At 43.2% G+C, this 20,240-nt stretch overlaps 1 protein-coding gene across 1 annotated transcript in view; it reads right to left on the bottom strand.

Moving 5' to 3' along the window:
* Nucleotides 1-1,933: 1,933 nt before the first annotated feature.
* The window catches only part of fbxo41 (F-box protein 41), a 281,022-nt gene continuing 262,715 nt past the window's right edge, over nt 1,934-20,240 (bottom strand). Inside the window, exon 13 of the mRNA XM_063047244.1 lies at nt 1,934-14,328. Within this exon, the coding sequence (XP_062903314.1) occupies nt 14,266-14,328 (63 nt within the window). The 3' untranslated portion in view covers nt 1,934-14,265. The remainder of the gene's footprint in view (nt 14,329-20,240) is intronic.

Here is a 20,240-nt window from a genome sequence, read left to right as displayed (position 1 = left end):
GCCGAGATTTCATCTGAGTCTTTTTCAACAGTGGCTTTCTCTTTGCCACTCTCCCATAAAGCTGCGACAGGTGAAGCACCTGGGTAACAGTTGTTGTATGCACAGTCTCTCCCATCTCAGCCACTGAAGCTTGTAACTCCTCCAGATTGTCATTGGTCTCTTGTTGGCCTCCCTCACTCGTCTCCTTCCTGCACGGTCACTCAGTTTTTGAGATCAGCCTACTCCTGGCAGATTTACAACTGTACCACATTCTTTCCATTTCTTGATGATTGACTTAACTGTACTCCAAGGGATATTTAGTAACTTGGAAATTTTCTTGTATCCATCTCCTGACTTGTCCTTTTCACAGACTTGCTTGGAGTGCTCTTTTGTCTTTATGGTGTAGTTTTTACCAGGATACTGACTCACCAGCAGTTGGACTTTCCAGATACGGGTGTATTTTTACTACAATCAATTGAAACACCTTGACTGCACACAGTGATCTCCATTTAACTAATTATGTGACTTCTGAAACCAGTTGGCTGTACCAGTGATGATTTGGTGTGTCATATTAAAGGGGGTGAATGCTTAAAGCAATCAATTATTTTGTGTTTTATATTTTTAATTAATTTAGATCACCTTGTAAAGATCTGTTTTCACTGACATGAGTCTTTTTCTGTTGATCAGCGTCCAAAAAAGCCAAATTAAATCCACTGTGATTCAATGTAGTGAAAAAAACAAACCATGAAAACTTCCAAGGGGGGAAGGGGGTGAGTAAATACATTTTATAGACACTCTACACGAAATGCTGGAGTAACTCAGCAGGCCAGGCATCACCTATGGAAAAGAGTAAACAGTCACCGTTTTGGGCCAAGACTCTGCATCTGCCCTGATAAAGGGTCAGCCTGAAATGTTAACGGTTTACTCCTTCCCAAAGATGCTGCCTGGCCTGCTGAGTTACTCCAGCATTTTGTGTCTGTTGCTTGGATCATGTTCCACTTTGGGGCTCTGTTTATATTTCCGAGACATTGTCCAAACAGAATGGGAAAAGCTTTTTTTCATTTAATGCGAGCTTGTGCATCCGAGATTGACCTGCAGTTTTACTGCCCATGTCAGTGTGCAATAAGAAGAAATGAAATTTCATGTTAATGATGGTGTGACTGCACCAAAACCATCTAGTAAAGTTTGACAGTCTATCTGTATCTTGAATATAAAAAAAACAATGAAAGCAGAGAAGGCATTGAACATTTAAAAGTACAGTCAGATTAACAATCCAAAATAATTCTGAAAAATACCAACATTTTTCTTAAAAACTGTGCTTTAAACATGCTGAGCGAGAGAGAGATCACAGTTTAAGTTTTCAATATTAAACTGGCAAATGTAGCAGTATGCTTAAGCAATTAAATCCCACAAAACAAGTAAATATAACGTGAAGATTTTAGGCTTATAATATCTGAATTCATTCCTAATAAATATTTAAACTTTAGTATTCTCTTCATACTGGTGTTACCATTTTCCACTAACGTCTGAAGATTAAATATATTTATAAAAAAATTATATCTATTCCTACAACATAGAACATTTTAACACCCTACTAATACTTCCCCAACATGTAAATATTTAGTGAAATATATCTCTACAAAAAGGGGTCCCCTGGACAGATTGGCACAGCTTTGACATTGTTATATCATCATCGTAATAATATCAACACCATTTCAGACTCTCACAAGGTACATGCAATATACAGTTATGTTAAAGCAAAGACACTGTCCTTGCTAGTGACATTCTACTAGTTAGAACAAATATTATATATCAAAAGTATATTAACAGTGGTTTGTCCAGCACCAATCAACAATGTATAATCCCTCATAACACAAAGCCTACTGTTTAACTATTTATTTTTGTCTCCTTTACTCCAGGCCATGATTTGATATTAATCATACAGCCTGCAGAAGCCATGTCTGTAATGTGCCTCTATGTTTATTGAAGGGATAACAAGCTTAGAAGGGATCTCAAGAATAAATTTTCACCCAAATGGAATTTGGAAGGTACCTGAATGTGCAGTGGAGGCTGGTACCCTTACATTTAAAAAGTACCCAGATACACACTTCAATAGCCAAAGCACGGGAAGTTATGGAACAATACCTTTGGATAGTTTATAGGTAGTCAGCATAAACATGGAGGCCATAAGATCTGTTTCTGTAAATCTAAAACTCTAAGAATATCTGAACCATAATGACAGAAAAGGAGTGTCTGGAGAGACTCTACTGTTGTACAGTGTGCAAAGCTCAGAGCACTGCTTTTGGCAGAATAGGCCGTTCCCTGCAGTGTTTACCACAGCAGACAGAAGAGATGACAAAGTAAGCTTATTAGGGAGAAAACCACAGGACGTGGGGTGCGGGGGAGCCACATCTGTTGTTGGATGCTGTCAGGCAGATAGCAAATAGGACAGGATGATGTGGGAGTTGGTGGTTGATGTGAAATAACAGGGGACCGGCATGGGGAAGGTAATGAGCAAAACAAGAAAGTTAAATAAGAAACCTACCTGGTTGAAGATGAATGCCCGGGATTCCTTGGCAGCAGCCTTGGGAGGCCACAGCCCTTTAACCGCTATCGAAGCTCACCTCAACCCATTGGTTAACTTGTTCACAGCTATTGTGGGCAGTGCATGTGCAATAGAATTTTGCTCGTGCCCATTTGACTTGGCAGGTCAGCACACCACATTGATAGAAATGCCAGCAACAATTTTGTCACAAAATTCCTCTCCTGCGATCTGAAAATGACCTTCTAGGAGTGAAAATATAGGTGGCTACACACCATCATAATATTAGCTTTCAGTTTTATAAGGTCAGAGGAACTTCTTTCCAAAAATTGCATTCATAAACAGAATTATATTAGTTGGGATAGCTGCCTAGGGTCTGGAACTAATTGATAGGACATATCCAATTATTCAGAAGGTAATTATTAGAAGAGGTTAAATGATAATTTCAGCAGAGGTCTCATGGTCTGAATAGATTTAGGCAACATCAGGCTTAGGCGAAGTAAAGTATCTGGTAAGTTTCTCTTTTTGCTCTTAATTGTTCATTCCTCATCTGTTGGGGCACAGTAGTATAGCGAGAATGGCTCCAGGGGCAGTGTTTTGTACTGTGTGCGTGTGATGTGGGAATTCTGGAACATCTCCAGTCTCCTGGGTAAACAGCTCTGTACCTACCAGGGGAAAGCCACAGTGACCAGGCCTCTGGCACCAAGTCTGCTGCCGTGGCTCAGAAGAGAAGACAGTGAAGAGGATAGCAGTGGTGATAGGAGGGTCCATGGTCAGACGAACAGAGATGAGATTCTGTGGGCGTGACAGAGACACCCAGATCTTGCCTCCCAGATGCCAAAGTCAGGGATATCTCGGATCAGGTACATGGCATTCACAAGGGGGAGGGTGAGCAGCCAGAAGTCTTGGTACATATTGGCGCCAGTGACATAGCTCCTGAAGAGAGATTTTTAGGGAGCTAGGCAGAAAGCTGAAAACAGGACCTCCATGGTAGTAATCTCTGGATTGCTGCCTGTGCCACACACCAGTGAGGGTAAGAACACAGAGTGAATGACTGGAGAATATGTGGCTGAGGAGCTGGTGCAGGGGGCAGGGATTCAGGTGTGTGGAGCACTGGGATCTCTTCTGGAGAAGGCACAACCAACACAAAAGGGATGGGTTACACCTTAAACTGAGGGGGCAGGTTGCTAGAGCTGTTGGGGAGGGTTTAAAACTAATAGTAACCGGAGTGATAGTGCTAAGGATGAGGTAGTTGTCTTACAAACAGAGGCAGTGTGTAGTGAGATTCCTAGCAAGGAGAGGCCGATGATAAGGCAAAATTCCAGTGAACAGGATGAAACACAATGTAAAACACATGCAAAATTGTAAAGAGTGAAAACAGCACTGAGGTATTATATATGAATACAATATATGGAACAAACTTGTAGCACAATTACAGATTGGCATGTACAGTATGACATTTGGGCATCACTGAATAGTGGCTGCAAAAAAGTTTTAGCTGGGAGCTGAACATCCAAGGAAACACATTGTATCGAAAGGACAGGCAGGTAGGCAGAAGGTGTGGCATGGCTCTGTTGGTAAAGATGAAATCAAATCATGAGAAAGAGGTGACATAGGGTCAAAAGGTACTGAACTGTTGTCAGTAGAGCTAAGGATAAAAAGACCCTGATGTGAGTTATATACAGACCCCCAAACAGTAGCAAGGATGTGGTCTACAAATTACACTGGGAGATAAAAAAAAAATCCACAGCAAAAGGGCAATGTTGCAACAGTAATGGGAGATTTCAATATGCAGGTAGATTGGGAAAACCAGATTGGTCCTGGATCCCAAGAGAGGGAAATTCTAGAATGCTTAAAAGATAGAGAAACTTGTGGTCGAGCTCACTGTGGGATCAGCTATTGTGGATTGGATGTTGTGCACTGAACTAGAATTGATGCGAGAACATTAGGTAAAAGAACCTTTAGGAGACAGTGATCATAAGATGATTGAATAGACCCTGAAATTTGAGAAGCTAAAGTCAGATGTATCAGTATTACAGTGGAGTAACATGAATTACAGAGGCATGAGAGAGGAGTTGGAAAAGAACACTGGCAGGGATGACGGCAGAGCAGCAATGGCTGGAATTTCTGAAAGCAACTCGGAAGCCACAGGATATATACATTCCAAAGAGGAAGAAGTTTTTAAAGGCAAAATGACACAACCACAGCTATCAAGAGAAGCCAAAGCCGACATAAAAGCCAAAGGGAGGGCATATAATAGAGCACAAATTAGTGAGAAGTTAAAGAATTGGGAAGCTTTTAAAAACCAACAGAAGGCAACTAAAAAGTCATTAAGAGGGCAAAGTGGAACATGAAATTAAGCTAGGTAATAATATTAAAGAGGATACTAAAAGTTACTTCAGATACATAAAGTGTAAAAGAGAGGAGAGAGTGGATATCAGACCATTGGAAAACCATACTGGAGAGGTAATAATGGGAGAAAAGGAAATTGCAGATGACCTGAATAAGTATTTTACATCAAGACAATAGAGAGTCAGAGAAAGGGAGATAGGCAGAAGAAAGCAAATTATGGGCCAGTTAGTCTGACCTCGTGGTTGTGAAGATGTTGGAGTTGATTGTTAGGGCTGGGGTTTCAGGGTATTTGGAGGCACATGAAGCAAAAAGACCACAGTCAGCATGGTAAAATGCAGGAAGTTTATCCATTGGGAGTCTATGATAGAGTACTGCACAGATGCAACACAAAAGTTTCCATGCAGGTCCGGTGAAGAGCTTTAGAAAGCAGGATGTTTTTCCGCAGAAGTCTTCGACTAGAGTACTGCACAGACGCAACAGAAGAGTTCCCACACAGGTCCGGTGAAAAACTTCAAAAACCCAGTCTCTATAAAAGAGAGGTATTGCCTACTGGAGTGGTTATCGTGGGAGTGGTCGTCATCAGAACAGTCTGAGTCAAGGTAATAAAGCTTTGGTTCAAAAAATCTTCAGGGAGAACACGCAGAAGCAAGGTAAGTAGGTAAGTTCATTCCTTATTTCTTTTCTTCTGAATTAACTCTTGAGAGAATAGGGGGTATGTCTGCAGAGCCAGTGTTCTGTTCTGGATATCAGATGCGGGATTTCCAGGAGACTACATCTGGCCAGGACTGCATCAGGTGCCTTGAAATGCAGCTCCTTAGAGACCATGTTAGGGAACTGGAGCTGCAGCTCAATGACTTTTGGCTTGTTAGGGAAAGTGAAGTGGCGACAGACAGGAGCTGCAGGGAGACAGTCACCCCAAGGCAACAGGAGACAAAGAAATGGATGACTGTCAGGGGAGAGAAGAAAGATAGTGGAAAGCACCCCTGTAGCCATCCTCCTTAACAGTAAGAACTCCATTTTGAGTACTGTTGGTGGGGAATGACCTACAGTGGCCATGCCTCTGGCACTGTCTGGTCTTGAGGTTCAATAGGGCAGGAAACTGAAGAGGATGGCCGCAGTAATAGGGGTCTCTATAGTCAGAGGGAGAGAGAGGCAATTCCGTGGACGTGAAAATAAAACACAGGTGTTAGTATGCCTCCCAGTTACCAGGATCCGCAATGTTTCTGAAGGCGTCCACAATATCCTGAAATGGTAGGGTGAGCAGCCAGAAGTTGTGGTACATAGTGATACCAATGACATAGGTAGAAAAAAGGGTGGGAGGAGAACCTAAACAGAGGGAGGTAGGAAGGAAGCTGAGAAGCAGGACCTCAAGGGCAGTTATCTCGGGATTACTGCCTGTGCCACACGACAGTGAGGATAGGAATAGAATGAAGTGGCGGATAAATGCGTGGCTGAAGGATTGGAGCAGCAGGCAGGGGTTCAGATTTCTGGATCAGTGGGACCTCTTCTGGGGCAGGTGCGACCTGTACAAAAGGGATGGGTTGCACTTCAATCCGAGGGGGACCAATACCTTTGGTGGTTTAAACTAATATAGCAGGGGGATGGGAACCAGTATGATAGAGCTGAGGATAAGCCAGCAGGTTTACAAGTAGATGATGTAATATGAAATATGAATGTAAGGAAGGACAAGCCAATGATTGGGTACAACTGCAGACAGAGTTACATTGTACCACAGAGGTAAAATACATAAGGGCAAAGCATGCAGGACTGAAGGTGCTGTATTTGAATGCATGTAGCATTCAGAGTAAGGTGGACGAAACCGTGGTACAAATAGAGATTGGTCAGTATGACACTGTGGGCATCACTGAATTGTGGCTGAAAGAAGGTCGTAGCTGGGAGTTTAACATCAAAGGATATACTTTGTATGGAAGGACAGGCAGGAAGGCATAGGTGGTGGTGTGGCTTTATTTCTCTATTTAGAAAGAGGTAACAGGGTCAGAGAATGACGAATCTTTGTGGGTAGAATTAAGAAACGGCAAATGTTAAAAAAATATTACGGGAATCATATATTGCCCTCCAAACAGCAGCCAAGATGTGGGGTTGAGATTGCAAAGGGAGCTGGAAAAGGCATGTAATAAAGGTCATGTCACAATTGTAATGGGAGACATCAATATGCAAGGGGATTGGGAAAATCAGGTTGGTGTCAGATCGCAAGAGAAGGAACTTGTTCAATGCCGACGAGATGGCTTTTTAGAGCAGATGTGTTTGAGCCTACTAGGGGAAAGGCCATCTTAGGTTAGGTGCTGTGTAATAACCCAGATTTTATTAGTCAGCCTAACTTAAAGGAACGCTTCAGAGGCAGTGATCGTAACATGATTGAATTCATACTGCAATTTGAGAGGGAGAAACACAAGTCACATGTACCAGTATCGCAATGGAATAAAGGGAATTACTGAGGCATGAGAGAGGAGCTTGCCCAGGTGAATTGGAGGGGGATGATGGCAGAACAGAGGTGGCTGAAATTTCTGGGAATAGTTCACCAGGCGCAGGATAGATTTGTCCCACAGAAGAAGTTGTTCTCAAATGGCAGGGCTAGGCAATCAGGACTGACAAGGGAAGTTAAGGACTGCAAAAGCCAAGGAAGGGCATATAAGGTAGCAAAAGTGAGTGGGGAGTTGAATGAGATGCTGGCAGAGTGAAAATGGTGCAAGTTTCTAGTAAAAATGAGGAAGGTGCAGGATAGATATATTCCAAAAATGAAGAAATACTCAAATGACAAAATAGTACAGCCGTGGCTGACAAGGGAAGTCAAAGCTATTGTAAAAGCAAAAGAGAGGGCATACAACAAAGCAAAAATAGTGGGGAGATAGAGGATCGGGAAGTTTTTAAAAACCTACAGAGAACTAAAAGAATCATAGAGGGAAATGATGAAATATGAAAGCAAGCAAGCCAACAATAACAAAGTGGACAGTAAAAGCTTTTTCCAAGTATGTAAAAAATAAAAGAGAGATGAGAGTGGATATTGGACTGCTAGAAAATGAGGCTGGAGAAATTGTAACAGGGGCCAAGAAGATGGTAGATGAACTAAATGAGTATTTTGCATCAGTCTTCACTGTGGAAGACACTAGCAGTGTGCCAGGGTGTGAGAGAAGAGAAGTGAGCACAGTTATAAATACAAGGGAGAAGTACTCAAAAAGCTGAAAGACCTATGGTTACATAAGTAACCCGGACCAGATGAACTGCATCCTAGGGTTCTAAAAGAGGCAGCAATACTGATTGTAGAGGAACTAGTAATGATCTTTCAAAAACCCTTGAACTCTGCAATGGAGCCAAAGGGCTGGAAAACTGCAAATGTCATCCCACTCGTTAAGAAATGAGGAAGGCAGCAGAAAGGAAATTATAGACCAGTTAGCCTGACCTCAGTGGTTGGGAAAATGTTGGAATCAATTGTTAAGGATGAGGTTATGGAGTATTTGGCGACACAGGATAAGATAGGACAAAGTCAGCCTGGTTTCCTTGAGGGAAAATGTGGCCTGCGAAACTGTTGGAATTCTTTGAAGAGATTACAAGTAGGATAGATAAAGGAGATGCAGTGGATGTTGTATATTTGGACTTTCATGAGGCCTTTGTCAAGGTGCCACACATGCGGCTGCTTACCAAGTTGAGAGCCCATGGTATTACAGGAAAGATACTAACATGGTTAGAGCATTGGCTGATTGGTACGAGGCAGCGAGTGGAAATAAAAGGACCCTTCCCTGGTTGGCTGCAAGTGACTAGTTGTTTTCTGCAGGGGTCCGTGTTGGGACCACTTCCTTTCATGCTGTACATCACTGATTTAGTTGATGGAATAGGTGGCTTTGTTGCCAAATTTGCAGATGATACGAAGATTGGTGGAAGGGCAGGTAGTGTTGAGGAAACAGGTAGGCTGCAGAAGGACTTAACAGATTATGAGCATGGGTAAGAGAGTAGCAAATGAAATACAATGTGGAAAATGCATGGTCATGGACTTTGGTAGTAGAAATACATGTGCAGATTATTTTCTATATGGGGAGAAAATCCAAAAATCTGAGATGCAGAGTGACTTGGGAGTTCTTGTGCAGATCAACCTAAAGGTTAACTTGCAGGTAGAGTTGGTAGTATGGAAGGCAAATGCCATGTTAGCATTCATTTCAAGAGGTCTAGAATACAAGAGCAGGGATGTGAAGCTGAGGCTTTATAAGCAACTGGTGAGGCCTCACCCTGAATATTGTGAACAGTTTTGGGGTCCGCATCGAAGAGAAGATGTGCTGGCCTTCAAGAGGGTTCAGAGGAGGTTTGCAAGTACGATTCCGTGATCGAATCGGTTATCATGCGAGGAACGTTTGATGGTTCAGTCTGTATTCACTGGAGTTCAGAAGGATGGGGGGGCTGTCATTGAAACCTTTGGAATATTGAACAGTCCAGACAGAGTAGATGCGGAAAGGTTGTTTCCCATGGCGGGGGAGTCTAGGACAAGAGGGTACAGCCTCAGGATAGAGAGCGTCCATTTAAAACAGAGATGTGAAGAAATTTCTTCAGTCAGAGGGCGGGTGTATTTGTGGAATCTATTAGTACAGGCAGCTGTGGAGCCAAGTCAATGGGTGAATTTAAAGCAGAGCTTCATCAGATCTTGAATGGACATGGCATCAAAGATTACAGGGAGAAGGCTGAGGAGTGGGACTGAGGAGGGGAAAAAATGATCAGCATGATTGAATGGCGGAGCAGAGCCGATGGGCCAAATGGCTTAATTCTGCTCCTGTGTCTTATCGTCTTATTTGCTTAGATTTTCAGTAGTCATGTGATTAGGTGCCTTAGATGAGACTGCTTAAGAAGATAAAATCCCATGATGTTACAGGAGATATACTAGCATTGATAGGGGAAATGGCTAATGGATGCATTAGTGATGACCTTTCAAGAATCACTTGATTCTGGCATGGTCCCGGGGTACTAGAAGATTGCAAATGCCACTCTACTCATTAAGAAGGGAGGAAGGCAAAGGAAAGAAATTATAGGCCAGTTAGCCTAACCTTAGTTGCTGGGAAAGTGTTGGAGTCTATTATTAAGGATCAGGTATTTGGAGACTAATGATATGGTAAGTCAAAGTCAGCATGGGTTCTGTAAAGGGAAATCTTGCCTGACAAATCTGTTAGAGTTCTTCGAGGTAATAACAAGTAGGGTGGACAAAGGAGAGACAGTGCTTGTCATTTACTTGGATTTTCAGGAGTTTCATAATCTGCCACACATGAGGCAGCTTAACAAGATAAAATCCTATGGTGTTACAGAAAAGATACTGGCAAGAATACTGGAATAGCTGACAGGCAGGAGGCATGTGAGCAGGAATAAAAGGGAACCTTTCTGGTGTGACTAGTTGTGTTCCTCAGGGGTCAGTATTGGGACCACTACTTTTCACATTGTCAATGATTTGGATAATGGAGTTGATGTCTTTGTGGCAAAGTTTGCAGATGATACGAAGATATGTGGAGGGGTAGGTAGAGCTGAGGAAGCAATGCGATTGTAGGAGGACAAACAAACTGGAAGAATGGGCAAAAAATTGGCAGGTGGAATACAGTGTTGGGGAATGTATGATAATGATTTTTGGTAAAAGGAACAATAGTATGGACTATTATCTAAATTGTAAGAAGGTACAAACTTCAGAGGTGCAGAGGCACTTAGCAGTCCTTGTGCAAGACGCACAGGTTAACTTACAGGTTGAGTCTGTGGTAAAGAAGGTAAATGCAATGTTGGTATTTATTTCAAGGGGAATAGAATATAAAAGCAAGGAGAAAACGTTGATCCTTTATAAGACACTAGTCAGGCCACACTTAAGTATTGTCAACAGTTACAGCCCCATATCTCAGAAAGGATGTGTTGTCATTGGAGAGAGTCCAGAGAAGGTTCACGAGATGATTCAGAGAATGAAGGGGTTAACATATCAGGAGCGTTTGAGAGCTTTGGGACTCTGGAATTTAGAAGAATGCAAGGGGATATCACTGAAACCTTACGAAAGTTGAAAGGACTAGATAGGGTGGATGATGAATGACAGAGCTGACTCAATGGGCCGAGTAGCCTGATGCTGCTCCTATGGTCTTATGGTCTTGTGGTCTCAGACACTAGTCAGGCTGCAGTTGGAGTGCTGTCAACAGTTTTGGATCCCTTATCTCAGAAAGGATGTATTGCCATTGGAGATACTCCACAGGAGGTTCACAAAGATTATTCTGGGAATGAAGGGGTTAACATATGAGGAGCGATTGGCAGGTTTGGGACTGTACTCACTGAAATTTAAAAGAATGTATGTGGATCTCATTGAAGCATACCGAATGGTGAAAGGTCTAGATAAAGTGGATGTGGAGAGGATGTTTCCTCTGGTGCGGGTATCCAGAACTAGAGGGCACAGCCTCAAAATTGAGGGGCAACCCTTTAGAACAGAAGTAAGGTGGAATCTCTTTCGACAAAGAGTGCTGAATCTGTGGAATGCTCTGTCACAGTCTGTGGTGGAGTTTAAGTCCGTGGGTATATTTAAAGCGGAAGTTGAGATATTCCTGATTGGTTGAGGCACCAAGGATTATGAAGAGAGGGCAGGAGTATGGGATTGAATGGGTTTTGGGATCAGCCAGGATGAAATGGCAGAGTGGACTCGCTAGGCTGAATGGCCTAATTCTGCTCCTATGTCTTATGGTTTCCTCTAGGGAAAATCTTGCCTGACAAATATGTTTGGAATTCTTTGAAGAAATAACAAGAAGGATAGACAAAGAAGAATCGGTTGACGTTGCATACTTGAATCTTCAGGCCTTTGACAAGTTGCCACAAGTGAGGCTGCTTAACAAGCTGCAGGCCCAGGGTATTACAGGAAAAATTCTAGAATAGATAAACTGTGGCTGATTGGCACGAGGCAGAGTGGGAATAGAGGGAGCCTCTTCTGGTTGACCGTCGGTGACTAGTGGTGTTCCGTAGGGCTCTGTGTTGGGACCGATTGTTTTACATTATTTGTCAACGATGTGGATGGTGGAATTGATGGCTTTGTTGCAAAGCTTGCAGATGATATGAAGATAAGTGGAGAGGCAGGTAGTTTTGAAGAAATTGAGAGGCTACAGAAAGACTTAGACAGATTAGGAGAACGGGAAAAGGAGGCAGATGGAATACAGTGTCAGGAAGTGTATGGTCATGCACTTTGGCAGAAGCAATGAAATGGTTGACTATTTTCTAAGTGGAGAGAAAATACAAAAATCTGATGTGCAACTGCATTTGGAGGTCCTTGTGCAGGATTTCCTGAAGATCAACTTGCAGGCTGAGTCTGTGGTGAGGAAGGCAAATGTGATATTAGCACTCAGTTCAAGAGGACTGGAATATAAAAGCAAGGATATCACGTTGAGACTCTATGAAGCACTGGTGAGGCCTCACTTGGAGTTTTGAGAGCAGTTTTTGGGACCCTTATTTTGGAAAGGATGTGCTGAAACTGGAGAGCGTTCAAAGGAGGTTCATGAAAACGATTCCAAGTTTGTACGGCTTGTCTATGTGAAGATCGTTTAATGGCTCTGGGCCAGTATTCACTGGAATTCAGGAGAATGAGGGGTGACCTAATTGAAATCTATCAAATGGTGAAATGCCTTGATAAGAGTGGATGTGGCGAGGATGTTTCCTATGGTGGGATGAGTCTCAGACCAGAGGACAAAGCCTCAGAATAGAGGAGCATTGTTTTAAAAAAGATGAAGAGGAGTTTATTTAGCCAGGGTGTGGTGAATCTGTGGAATTCATTCCCACAGGCTGTTGTGGAGGCCAAGTCTTTATGTATATTAAGGCAGAAGTTAATCGATTCTGTTTGTTCAGGGCATGAAGGGATTTGGGGTGAAGGCGGGAGATTTGGGCTGACAGGAAAAATGGATCAGCCATGATGAAATGGCAGAGCAGACTCAATGGGCCAAATAACCTAATTCTTCTCCTATATCTTATGGTCTTATGATTGGAATCAATAAGAAGTGAGTAGAGTGACGCATCTCAGTTAATTCCTGGCCTCCATACTGTGAAGTTTGCATTTTGTCAGTTCAGTCCTGGCCTCCATGCTGTGGGGAGTTTACATGTTGTCAGTTCAATCTTGGCCTCCACACTGTGTGGAGTTAGCAAGATCTCGGTGTGATCCTGGCCTCCACACTGTGTGGAGTTAGCAAGATCTCGGTGCGATCCTGGCCTCAACACTGTGTGGCGTTTGCGTTTTCTCAGTTCAATCCTGGCCTCCATGCAGTGTGGAGTTTCCATGTTCTCCCCAGACCACATGAGCAGGTTTCTTCCATTTTCTCCCGTAACCAAAGATGTGCAAGGTGACAGGTTAATTGGGGGGCTGTTGTAAATTGTGTCTGGAGTGCAGGCAGGTGCCGCAATAGGGGGATGGGATTAATTTCAATGAATATCCAATGGTCAGCGTGGACCAGTGGGTCACATGTCCTGGTTCCATGTCACATAACTATATAAAAACCTCCTGTGAAAGAAACCAAGATAGTTCATCAACTTTATCCTGTTTCGTAGGCAGTGAGAAATTTTAGCAGACAGGGGTGAAACCAGCTCAGTGTAAATGGTTTCATAATTATTGGCCTTATTCAGAGCATTCACAGGATACTAAAGATCCTAATTTAAAAGTGATATTTAAGTGACATTTGGGGATGGATATAAACTTGAGCATATTATGGGAGTGGTATATAGATCAATCATCTATAGAAACTTAATGTTTTATCAAGAGCATGCATATGGCTTCCTCTCCCTTATCCAGGTTCATCTGGCATTCCCGACAATGGGAAGAGTTGCAGTCCAATCTCACTCCGCTGTGATTTGCTAGCAGGCATTACTTTCCCATCTCTCTGGCCTTGTAGTCAATGCTTCGTTTCATTTAACATACTGTACACGCCAAGCCTTCGTAGTAATTCTGTTTTCATTTGGGATCATGTGGCTTCATTCCAGAGTGACACATACAGAAACATCAGTGGCTTTGTGTTGTAGCTGTTTAACTTGGGAGTAATTCTGTTTAAAACTGTCTTGCATCCTGGTTCCAACACTGAGTGAGTTAATTTAATGTTTGGGATGAACTGAAGAGTTGTTGTTTTAGTGTTGAAGGGTCTGTTTCTATGTGGTAGTGCTCTATGCCTCTATCTCTCTGTAGGTAGCTGGCTTCATTGTTGTGATAATAAATGGTTGATTGTATACCAGACCGACATCTCTTGATGGTTCAGATATGGGTGCATACAAATGGGAATGGTCTTGGATTAAAAATCAGTTCGTTTTGCTTTTCGATCGGGTATTTGTTTTCAATCATTACAGAAAAGCCACTTTTCTGCAAAAATGTCTTCAGCACATGATATTTTGTAGAATTGCAGTTTCTGTTGTCAACTTTAACAAACACTTTCTGCTTTGATGTGAAGAATTTTTGAGAATCCAGGCCGTTTCTTCAGAGCCTAATGAATTAAAAAATATGATATGTCAAAGCAAAGCATCAGCAAAAGGACAAAAATCAAAAGATAGTATGTGATCATAACTACCTTTGAGAAATAATAACATTTTAGTCTGGAAATTATGGCTAATAATGCAAGAACACACAGTCATGGCATTCTATAGCACAGAACAGGCCCTTTTGCAGTCCATAAGAACATGATATAAGAGCTGAGCTGGGTCATTTCATCATGGCTGATCCACTTTCCCTCTCAGTCCCAACTTCCTGCCTTCTCCCCAAATCCCTTCTTGCCATAATCAAGAACTTATCGACCTCTGCCTTCAATATTCCCAATGACTTGGCCTCCACAGTCGCCTGTGGCAACGAATTCCACAGACTCACCACTCTCTGACTAAAGCAGTTCCTCCTCATCTCCGTTCTAAATGGACATCCCTCTATTCTGAGGCTGTGTTCTCTGGTCTTCATTCATCCACCATAGAAAACATCCAGTGAGCAGGGGCCCACAGCCATCAAACACTCCTCATATGACAAGCTTCTCAGTCCCAGAATTATTTTTGTGACACACACAAAATACTGGTGAACGCAGCAGGTCAGGCAGCATCTATAGGAAGAGGTACAGTCGACGATTCGGGCCGAGACGCTTCGACATGATTAACTGAAAGAAGAGGGAGTAAGAGATTTGAAAGTGGGAGGGGGAGGGGGAGATCTGAAATGATAGGAGAAGACAGGAGGGGGAGGGATGGAGCCAAGAGCTGGACAGTTGATTGGCAAAAGGGATACGAGGCTGGAGAAGGGAGAGGATCATGGGATTGGTCAGCTTGGTAGCATCGCAATTCCTCCTACGCTGCAATAGCTTGCCAATAGGCGACTGAAGGGCAGGGAAGGAACTCTGGCTGCAATGCTTTCCATAAAACTTTACAAACCTCCGAAATTATGGAGGAACCTCTGCTTGATGCCAGTTTGTAGCTAGCTGCTACAGCCTGTTGACTTCCACCTGAAGCTAAAACTCGAATGGTGATTGCCAGTCTCTGAGTATACTGTGCGTACACTGATGCGAATTAAATGGTTGGAGACTATGAACCAAATCGTCAAATCTACCTGCCGACATCCGAAAATATATGAAATGCATTTCCTCATCCATGTCTCTCAGTGGCCGGACAAGCACAGAAAATTCACCCCCCTTCAGTTTCAGTCGCCCTTGTTTGAAGTATGAGCTTCTTCATAGTGAGTTTCAACACAAAGAAATTCAACACAGTGGCGTAGAAACCCCACCGCCAACCAGCATTTTGGCGGTGAATTGCAGAGTGACACAGACACACCAACACACAAGTATAAATGCTCACAATGGTGTAGCCCACTTGCGCAGGCCACGGCAGAAGCTAGTACACACAAGTATAAATCAGCCTTTATCCACCTTAGTATTCCTTAGGAGGCCCAACAGCTCCTCCTCATTGATCTCTAAACTCCTTAATGTATGTATATACTCAGTACCGATCTCCTGGTCCTCCATATCTTTTTCCTTGGTAAATAATGAAACAAAGTACTCAATAAGTACCTCACCCACATTCTCTGCATCCAAGCAAATGTCCCTGCCTTTATCACTGAGTGGTTCAACCCTCTACCCAGCTATCCTTTTATTCTATCACTGAGTGGTCCCATCCTCTATCTAGCTACCCTTTTATTTTTGACGTATGTTTTGAATGCCTTGGGATTCATCTCAATCCTACTCGCCAAGGACTTTTCATGGCCCCTCCAGGCTTCCCTAATTCCCTTTTTTAGTTCTTTTCTGGCTTCTTTATACTCCTTGTGTGCTTTGTTTGATCCTGACTTCTAAAGCTTTATCTACTTTTCTGTTTTCTTCTTGACTAAATTCATCACCTCTCTGGACATCCAAGACCGTAGTCAGCATGGTCTCCTCAAGGGAAAATCTTGCCTGACAAATCTGTTGGAATTCTTTGAAGAAATAACAAGCAGGATAGACAAAGGAGGATGTTGTGTACTTGGATTCTCAGAAGGCCTTTGACAAGGTGCCATACAAGAGGGTGTTTAACAAGTTAAGAGCCCATGATATTACAGGAAAGACAATAGCATGGATAAAGCATTGGCTGACCTTCAGGAGGCAAAGAGTGGGAATAAGGGGAGCCTTTTCATGTTGGCTGCTGGTGATTACTGGTATTCCACAGGGGTCTGTGTTGGGACCACTTTTTTTTACGTTGTATGTCATTGATTTGGATGAAGGAATTGATGGCTTTGTAGCCAAGTTTGCGGATGATATGAAGATGGAGGGGCAGGTTGTGTTGAGGAAACAGAGAGGCTACAGAAGGATTTAGACAGATTAGCAGAATGGGCAAGAAGGGATGGGTTCACCTGAACTGGAGGAGGAACCAATATCCTGGCCGAAAGGTTGTCGATGCTACTCGGCAGAGTTTAAACTAGTTTTGCAGGCGGCTGGGAACTGAAGTCTCAGGTCAGTAAGGGACCTGGTCAGTATTGGACCAGGAGTTAGATTCAGGGAAGGTTTTGAAAGAAATAATTGAAATAACATATATGATGGGTCAGATAGTTTGAAGTGTGTATATTTTAATGCTAGGAGTTTAATGGGTAAAGGTAATAAACTTAGAGCAAAGATCAGTGCATGCAACTATGATATTGCAGCCTTTACTGAAATCTGGGTGATTGAGGGACAGGAATGGTTGATAAATATATTAGGTTTTCAAAGTTTTAGAGAAGATAGAAGAGGAGGTAAAAGTTGTGGGGTGGGGGTTGCACTACTAATCAGTACTAACATCACCACTGCACTCAGGGGAGACGTAATGGAGGCGTCTGATACTGAGTCCTTAGGATGGAACTGAGGAATAGGAAGAGTGCAATCACACTGACGGGATTGTACTACAGACACCCCAACAGCCACCAGGACACTGAAGAACAGGTATGTAACAAGATTAAGGAAATGTGTAAAAATAATAGGGTTGTTGTCATGGGGATTTCAACTTCCCTAATTATAAACTGGGAACTTCTTGTGTGGTGCTCCCAATGTGGCCTTCTATATATTGGCGAGACCCGACGCAGACTGGGAGACCGCTTTGCTGAACACCTACGCTCTGTCCGCTAGAGAAAGCAGGATCTCCCAGTGGCCACACATTTTAATTCCACGTCCCATTCCCATTCTGACATGTCTATCCATGGCCTCCTCTATTGTAAAGATGAAGTCACACTCAGGTTGGAGGAACAACACCTTATATTCCGTCTGGGTAGCATGATCCTGATGGCATGAACGTTGACTTCTCTAACTTCCGCTAATGCCTCACTTCCCCCTCGTACCCCATCCGTTATTTATTTATATACACATATTCTTTCTGTCTCTCTCCTTTTTCTCCCTCTGTCCCTCTGACTATACCCCTTGCCCATCCTCTGGGTTTTCCCCCCGTCCCTGGGCCTCCTGTCCCATGATCCTCTCATACCCCTTTTACCAATCACCTGTCCAGCTCTTGGCTCCATCCCTCCCCCTCCTGTCTTCTCCTATCATTTCGGATCTCCCCCTCCCCCTCTCAAATCTCTTACTAACTCTTCCTTCAGTTAGTCCTGACGAAGGGTCTCGGCCCGAAACGTCAACTGTACCTCTTCCTAGAGATGCTGCCTGGCCTGCTGCGTTCACCAGCAACTTTGATGTGTGTTGCCTGAATTTCCAGCATCTGCAGAATTCCTCGTGTTTACTTCTTTGTGCAAGTGTATTCAGGAAGGTTTCTTAAATCAATATGTTTATGGTTCAGTGAGAGGAGGGGCTGTACTGAACCTGGTGTTGGGTAATCAGCCTGGCCGGGGGACTGACCTTTCAGTGGGTGAACCGTTAGGGAACAGTGACCACAACTCTTTAACTTTCAGGATAGCTGTAGATAACGCAAACACGAGGAAATCTGCAGATGCTGGAAATTCAAGCAACACACACAAAATGCTGGTGGAATGCAGCAGTCAGTTCTGACGAAGAGTCTCGGCCCGAAACGTCGACTGTGCTTCTTCCTATAGATGCTGCCTGGCCTACTGCGTTCCACGAGCATTTTGTGTGTCTTGCTAGCTATAGATAAGGATCCTTGTTCCTTGTGGGCAATGTTCCCTCTAACTGTTAATCTTCACTCTATGAGAGCTGATATTGAACACTGGAATATGATGCTGATGAGGTAGTAATGGGGACAAGAAAATGGCAGATGGACTTAATGAATGCTTTGCATCTGTCTTCACTGTGGAAGACACTAGCTGTGTGCCAGAGGTCCATCAGTGTCAGAGAGCAGGAGTGAGTGCCATTGCTATTACAAAGGAAAAGCTGCCAGGCAAACTCAAACTCAAAGGTGGATAAGTCACCTGGACCAGATGGACTACATCTCAGAGTCCTGAGAGGGTTTGCTGAAGAGATAACAGATGCATTGGTCATGATCTTTCAAGAATCACTTGATTCTGGCAAGGTCCCAGAGTAATGGAAGATTGCTAATGTCACTCCACTCTTTAAAAAGGGAAGAAGCAAACGAAAGGAAATTATAGGCCAGATAACCTAACCTCAGTGGTTGGGAAAGTGTTGGAGTCTATTATTAAGGATGAGGTTTTGGGTTACTTGGAGACTAATGATAAAATAACTCAAAGTCAGCATAGTTTCTGTAAGGGGAAATCTTAACTGACAAATCTGTTAGAGTTCTTCGAGGAAGATGTCAGGGGCAAGATTTTTTACGCAGAGGGTGGTGAGTGCGTGGAATAGGCTGCCGGCAACGCTGGTGCAGGCGGATTCAATAGGGTCTTTTAAAAGACTCCTGAATAGGTACATGGAGCTTAGAAAAATAGAGGGCTATATGTGATTTCTAAAGTAAGCATATGTTCGGCACAGCATCGTGGTCCGAAGAGCCTGTATTGTGCTGTAGGTTTTCTATGTTTCTATGTAATAAGCAGGGAGGATGAAGGTCCTGCAGTGCACGTCACTTACTTGGATTTTCTGAAGGCATTTGATAGGGTGCTAAATGAGACTGTTTAGCAAGATAACATCCTATGGTGTTACAGGAAAGATACAGGCATGGATAGTGTAATGGTTGACAGGTAGGAGGCAGTGAGTGGGAATAAAAGGGGCGTTTTCTGGTTGGCTGCCAGTGACTAGTGGTGTTCCTCAGGGGTCAGTATTGGGACCGCTACTTTTCACATTGTCAGTGCTTTAGATAATGGAATTGATTGCTTTGTGACCACCAGAATGCGGACTTCATGGACCGGACTATGACTCCGCTACCATCACAACTTTGTTTCCTGCAGTTGTCTGCTATCTCTCTGCCGATCTGCTCCTCCAATTCTCGCTGACTATACACTACATCTACTACCCTATCTTCATCAACGTATTTAGTCACATCCTCAAAAAATTCAATCAGGCTTGTCAGGCAGTGACCTGCCTTTGACAAATCCATGCTGACTATTCCTAATCATATTATGACTCTCCAAATGTTCATAACTCCTGGCCCTCAGGATCTTTTCATCAACTTACCAACCACTGAAGTGAGACTCACTATTCTAGAATTTCCTGGGCTATCTCTACTACTTGAATCAGGGAACAATATCTGCAACCCTCCAATCCTCCAGAACCTCTCCAATCCCCATTGATGATGCAAAGATCATCGCCAGAGGCTCAGTCATCTCCTCCCTCGCCTCCCACATAAGTCTGGGGTACATCTCATCCGGTCCTGGAGATTAATCCAATTTGATACTTTCCAAAAGCTCCAGCACATCCTCTTTCTGAATGTCTATATGCTCAAGCTTTTCAATGTACTGTAAATCATCCCTACAATTGTCAAGATCCTTTTCCGTAGTGAATGCAGAAACAAAGTATTCATTAAGTACCTCTGCTATCTCCTCTGGTTACCTACACACTTTTCCACTGTCACAATTGATTGG

Source organism: Mobula hypostoma, chromosome 4 (genome assembly GCF_963921235.1).
Source record: "Mobula hypostoma chromosome 4, sMobHyp1.1, whole genome shotgun sequence".
NCBI lineage: Eukaryota > Metazoa > Chordata > Chondrichthyes > Myliobatiformes > Myliobatidae > Mobula > Mobula hypostoma.
Note: the sequence above shows the minus strand (reverse complement) of the source record. Positions and strands in the feature narration are given on the sequence as shown.